Here is a 6,505-nt window from a genome sequence, read left to right as displayed (position 1 = left end):
GAGTTCCAGGACAGGCTCCAAAGCCACAGAGAAACCCTGTCTCGAAAAACCAAAAAAAAAAAAAAGTTTCCTTATCTTAGGATTGATGCAAGAAAGGGTTTAGAGTCATGTGTTTCAGCAAGTAAGATAGTATGTCGTGCAGGCAGATGGTGGAGTGGCAGCTGTCCTGTACTCTGTGACTGAAACAGAATTGGCTGGTCAGGCATTCTGCGTAGAGTCATTCCATATGGCCCCCCAGAGAGCTGTGTGGCTGAGCTCTGAGTCTCACCCAGCCTGCTCTAGGTCTGAGGCCGGCCTTCTGTGGTCCCCGCGTGTGGAATGGGAGGCTGGGATCTGTGCAGGTGTGTGGGAGCAGTTGAGGGTCTTAGACGTTACGGGAGCTGCAGTAACTGGGGATAGGCAGGCTGATTGGCTGCATGAGGCTGAGCCCTGCAAGTCCCTTGCGGCCCTGCCAGCCACTGACCCCACCCCAGGCAGTCTGGGACAAGAGGGGAAGGGGCATTGAGCAGTATCCCTTCTTCCAGGGTGTGAACCTCTACGTGAAGAACCTGGACGACTCCATTAATGACGAGAGGTTGAAGGAAGTTTTCTCTGCCTATGGAGTGATCACCAGTGCTAAGGTGAGAACCGCAGCACTCCCTGCCCTGCCCTTCACGCTCTCACCCCTGCAGAACCCCCAGCTTCTCACCCTTGCACACCTCCAGCCTCTTGCTTGGCTTCCAGGGACTTTGGGTTGAGTTCCTCTTTCTGGTTCTGGCCCACACCTTTGGAGGTCTATCAGCAACCTTGTCTGGGTGGGATGGGAAGAAATTAAACACACACTCTAGCTGTAGAACTGGGCTCGGTGCACTCAATATAACCTTGTTTTATTCAACATCCATAGATACCACATATGTCAGATTCCAGAAACTTACCCTATTTCTGGGCCTCAGTTTACCCATCTGGAAAACGAGCTGTCACTTGTCCCCCTTCACTCATTCTTCCTCATTTGTTGAGTGCTAGCTGTGTGCCCAGTCCTGCGAAGTCCCTAAGAGGTGACAAATGGCTGTTCTGCCCAGCAGTTCCATGATGGTGAAGGAGGCCGAGTCTATGTCTCGTTCACAAGATGAAGGTGAAGCGTGGCCTGTGTGCTTCACAGCCCTGGCTTCTCATCCGGGTCAGACAAGAAGCACGGAGAATTCCAGGACATGACCTGAACATTTAATTTTCTTTTTTAACTTAAAACTTAATTATGTTTTATTATATATCTGTAGGTTGTCCTCTGGTCTCTGTAGACACTTGCATGTTAACCTGCACACATATGAACATGTATTTCCTCACATACATGTGCATACACGCAGATGATGGGAGGCAGTGCTGGAGAGAGAGATGCAGGGCTCAGGGAGAAAGGAGGGGGCTTCCTGGAGGAAGTAGAGATAGTCTTTGGCTTGACTATGAGGAGATAGGGAGCAGGGATAGGAGGGGGATTTGTCTAATTTTTTAGATTTATTTATTTATTATGTATATAGTGTTCTGCCTGCATGTCAGAAGAGGCCATCAAACCTCATTATAGATGGTTGTGAGCCATCATGTGGTTGCTGGGAATTGTACTCAGGACCTCAGGAAGAATAGCCAGCACTCTTAACTACTGAGCTACCTCTGCAGACCCAGCAGATAGATTTTCAAAGGGAAGAATAAAGTTAGTAAAGCCTGAGTGAAATTTACTGTGAACTTGCCAGTAGCTTATTTACAGCAGGCAATGTACTCACCTTCGTTCATTTAATTTTTTTTGTTTTTTGTTTTTGTTTGTTTTTTGTTTTGTTTTTCAAGACAGGGTTTCTCTGTGGCTTTGGAGCCTATCCTAGAACTAGCTCTGTAGACCAGGCTGCGTTCATTTAATTTTTATTGCATTTTATATAAAATAGAAAATATAGAGCTGAGCAGTGGTGGCGCACGCCTTTAATCCCAGCTGTGCCTCCCTAATCAGGAGTCCGGGTGTGAGCCACAAAGTCTCGTGAAGTGCGGGGCATACAGTAGGCCTCAGCAAACGAGGAGAGTGTGGTTCACCCCTCTATCGCAGGCTGTCACAGGATGTGCTCAGTGCTGGATGTGGTCCCAGGGGAGAAGCTTGTATCCCAGGAGTCATGCTTCCCTGCGCCCAGCAACCCTTGTCTTGTCTTGCTTTTAGGTGATGACAGAAAGTAGCCACAGCAAGGGGTTTGGCTTTGTCTGCTTTTCCTCTCCAGAAGAGGCAACAAAGGCTGTGACCGAGATGAACGGGCGCATCGTGGGCACTAAGCCTCTGTATGTGGCCCTGGCACAGCGCAAGGAGGAGCGGAAGGCCATCTTGACCAACCAGTATAGGCGGCAGCTGTCGCGCCCTGTCTTGAGCTCCTTCCAGCAAACTACCAACTACTTAGTGCCTGCTGTGTCCCAGGTGACAGTGTGCCTACAGCTCCCGCAGGGGCATGGAACTTCACAAATATAGGTTCTGTTGAAAACACCTTGGGCAAGCTGCTCCAACCCCTTGAAGTCTCACTAGCCCCATCTTTAAAGGGGCAAAGCATGCTATCTTGTCTTCCAGTCTGTGTGAGGTTCCTGTGTGTTGTATGGAAGGGACTGTGTGGTTAAATGAGTTTGGGAGGTCTTACACTAAGTACTGAAGCCTAAAGTAGGGTGGTGGTGGCACACACCTTTAATCCCAGCCTTCAGGAGGCAGAGGTAGGTGGATCTCTGTGAGTTCAAAGCCAGCCTGGTCTACAGAGCAAGTTCCAGGACAGCCAACATTATACAGAGGTACCTCTGTCTCAAAAAAAAAAAGTAATCTTAATTGCTTTATTGTATACATTATCCTCTCCAGTTATGTCAGAATCCATTGGCTCTCCTAAACAGCCATAGTGCTTGTAGCGTTTTCCCAACTCAGACAGATGCGTCTGCACCTTGGCATGACCTGACTGTTTGTGTTCTGAGGAGCATGGCTAGGGGGATGACACCCTAGAACTTAGAACAATGGAAAGATATGCATGACTGAAGACCGCTGGCTTGGTACCATCCTTTAGCAATTGGTTGTGCTTTCAAGACCTGGAGTAAGTAACATACTTTATCTAGGTCACTGAGCTAGGGTAAGGGACAATGGTTGAAAGAAATGTGTGATCCTACCCTGAGGGGTGTAGGGTTAAAGGACACCCTGAGATGGGAGAATGGAACACTCACGTTAGCTTTGTAGGCCTGAGTTCTCTCCTGCAGGGGGTAGTGCAGTTCTTGCCGTGGAGTCCCTGAGAAGATGCAAAGCGCCTCTCACCTTGGGTCCTCTTCTCCCACAGTCTACAGCACAGGCCATGTACTATGGTTCTGGCTCCATGGCTCCCATACAACCTGACCCCAGGTGGACAGCCCAGTCACACGGACATTCGTGTAAGTGACCCAGCCTTTCCATGTTCAGCAAGGCTTGTGGGTGTAAGCCTCAAAAGAAGAGGCAGTATAGCAGGGTGGTGGCGGCACATGCCTTTAATCCCAGCGCTTGGCAGTGCACTCAGAAGTGAGTTCAAGGCCAACCTGGTCTACCAAGTGAGTTCCAGGACAGCCAGGGCCACACAGAGAAACCTGTCTCAACCCCCCCCCCCACACACCTCAAAAAGGAGGCAGTCTATAACTCTGGGGCCAAGCCTCACTTTGCATTTCTCAGAGTTGGTTCCTTCCCTCCTCTGAGCCTCAGTTACCCCTTTCCAACTTGGGACCAAATGAAATGTGCATGTAGCGGGGAAACACTGTGGCAACCCTGACAAGGACACAGTGTGGCTATTGTCGGTTATCTCCAAAAGCTACTCTGATCTGGGGCTGAAAATTCTTGCTGAGCCAAGGAAAAAAAATGAAAGAAACTCCTTTGGCTAAACTGTTGCTGAGTGGCCTTCTAAGCTCCAAGCTTACACTCAGGTCTCGTGGGACTAAAGTGTAGAATCAGAACTTCAGGGCCTGGAGAGATGTGAGCGGGTTTCGTCATTTGCAGGCTTCTATACACTCTCCCTAGAGTTCTTGGTCTAGGTAAATCGACTCTCTTTCTGTGAAGTTCTAGTTTCTCCCCAGCCCTGGGAACTTCAGGCCACAGTGTGCTGCTTTGACAGTAACCCAAACCCTCTGTTTTTCTCTGTGCTGCCTGCCCTCCAGCTGCCTCAGTGGTCCAGTCTCTAAGCACGATGCAGCACTCCTATCTTCGCCTGGACAGTGCCTGCCAGGCCTCCAGCCATATGCCTCACTTGCAGAGCGTAGGTGAGTGTGAGTGAGCAAGGCCGGGATCTGGGATGAAAGGGGGTCAGTTGGGGGAGCAGAATCTTATCCCTGGGTCCAGCAGTGGAGGGGACTGTAGATCAGACTCCGTGGGGGCTCTGCTTTCTTGGTGAGCCAGGCCAGCTTTGGAGGCTGTCTGTAACATAAATGATCTTGGGAGTCACTTTGTACCCCTTGATGATTGCTATCTCTCCAGACTTAATCTTTAAATAGGGATATAAATAGTAGGCCCATTGTTCTGAGGGTTGGTGAGTTCCCAGATGGGAGGATTCGAGTCTTAGTAAGTACTGATACTGCTGTGGCTCGAAGACAAGAGTATCTGTTGACCAGTATCCTCACATCTCTGTGCTGGCCCTCCGTTCAGCCCTGGGGCTTCTTCGGGGATTCCGCATGAATGAGCCAGATGAAATAAATCCCTGGTCTTCTGTTGTTGTCAGGCTTCAGCATACATGCTACTTGTTATATTTTTCAACTGTAGTAAAATATACACAATATAAAATTTATTGCTTTATTATTTTTAAAAAAATTATTTTTATTTTTGGTGCATGAGTGTTTGCCTCCATGGATGTATGTGCACCATATGCATGCAGTACCCACAGAGGCCAAAAGAGGGTGCTGGATACCCTGGAACTAGAGTTACAGTCAGTTTTATGTTGCTATGTGGGTGCTTGGAAGTGAATCCTAGTACTCTGCAAGAACAGTGAGAGTTTTAGTACTTTCTTCAAGTGTTCGTGTTTTATCTGTATGCATATCTGTGTGAGGATGTCAGACCCCTTGAACTGGAGTTATAGACAGGTGTGAGCTGCCATGTTGGTGCTGGAAATTGAACCCCGATCCTCTGGAAGAGCAGGCAGTGCTCTTATCCACTGAGCCATTTCTCCAGCCCCGAGCATTGCTATGTTTAAGCCCATAGTTTAGTGGCATCCAGTGTGCTCCCACTGTGGAGTGTGAACTGCAGTATTTTCCACAATCGTCCTTAGAGCCTTCTGGCTTATAACTGGACTCCCCATTAGCTGGAGTTCTTCATTTTATCCTTTCTGGCTCCTGAAAAACCACCATTCAATTTTTGGCTCTTTGAATTTTCAGTGGCTCTTTGCCAAAAGGCCGAGAAGCAATGGTCTCTATGAATCTGAGTATGGTTACTTCATGCAAATGGAATGGGACTGTCAGTCCTTTGTGACTGGCTTTCACCTAGCACAGTGTCCTCAAGATTCAGGGATGCTCCAGCATGTAGCAGTTCCCTGCATCTGGAGATTCTGGCTATGCATTCATTCACCTGTGATGAGCACCCAGATTGAGCTCTCGTCCATGTGAGCTCACTTCCACCTGGGAGAGCTCACCCATGAATACTGCTACTATAAACACGGATTTACAACTATCTCCTTGAGACCCTGCTTTCAATTCTTTTGAGTACATATCCAGAGCTGAAATTGCTGGATGTGTTGTACATTGTATTGCTATCATTGCTGTCTACCCGACATTCTTGTCTATGGTACACAAATTTCTTTACTGCTCCACTGAAATTTGCTATTTTTTTTCCAAGTGGCTACTTGAAACTTTCTTCATATATATATATATATATATATATATATATATATATATATATATATATATATATATATATATATATATATATATATATATATATTTTTTTTTTTTTTTTTTTTTTTTTTTTTTTTTTTTACAGTCAACATTGGTACTCAGACTACAGGCCCAGGGGAGGGATGCTCTATTCCAGGCCAGTCTCTCCTGACACATAGAGGACCTTCATCTGCACACAGTGCCCATGGGGTAAGGCTGCCTACTCACTGTGGTCTCCTGATTCATAACTTTGGCTAAAGTGTTTTCTCTCTGGCATTTGCTTTTCTTGGCTTATAAAATTTCATTTACTATTATGTGTAATCAAAGAGCATTCCTACTAACAGGGGAGAAAGAACCATGGTCACATTTTATTGGTTGCAAACTTTTTGTCTAGGTTATTGCCAAAATGAATTTGAATTTCCTGTATCAGGAAAAGGAATTCTAAGAACACACTGAGTACTGAAGAAATGAGATTAAGCTTCAAAATAGGACTAAAAATGTTTATTATAATTAAACAAAAGGCCATGCTTCTCTTTATTCCCCTCCAAAGGTTTCAAATTCAACATTATTGAAGCATGTCTAGAATTTCAATATGTCTTGTTCTAATGATTTCTTGCAAAATGAACAATAGTATTTAAACAGCAATACCTACTTTTTTTTT

At 46.3% G+C, this 6,505-nt stretch overlaps 1 protein-coding gene across 1 annotated transcript in view; it reads left to right on the top strand.

The window, feature by feature from the left end:
- The window catches only part of Pabpc1l (poly(A) binding protein cytoplasmic 1 like), a 19,468-nt gene that overhangs the window by 10,138 nt on the left and 2,825 nt on the right, over positions 1-6,505 (top strand). Inside the window, exons 7-11 of the mRNA XM_005363146.1 lie at positions 525-620; positions 2,168-2,416; positions 3,303-3,387; positions 4,111-4,245; positions 5,951-6,054. Of these exons, the coding sequence (XP_005363203.1) occupies positions 525-620; positions 2,168-2,416; positions 3,303-3,387; positions 4,111-4,245; positions 5,951-6,054 (669 nt within the window). The remainder of the gene's footprint in view (positions 1-524; positions 621-2,167; positions 2,417-3,302; positions 3,388-4,110; positions 4,246-5,950; positions 6,055-6,505) is intronic.

This window comes from Microtus ochrogaster, linkage group LG8, assembly GCF_000317375.1.
Source record: "Microtus ochrogaster isolate Prairie Vole_2 linkage group LG8, MicOch1.0, whole genome shotgun sequence".
Lineage (NCBI taxonomy): Eukaryota > Metazoa > Chordata > Mammalia > Rodentia > Cricetidae > Microtus > Microtus ochrogaster.
This window is presented reverse-complemented; position numbering and strand designations above follow the sequence as displayed.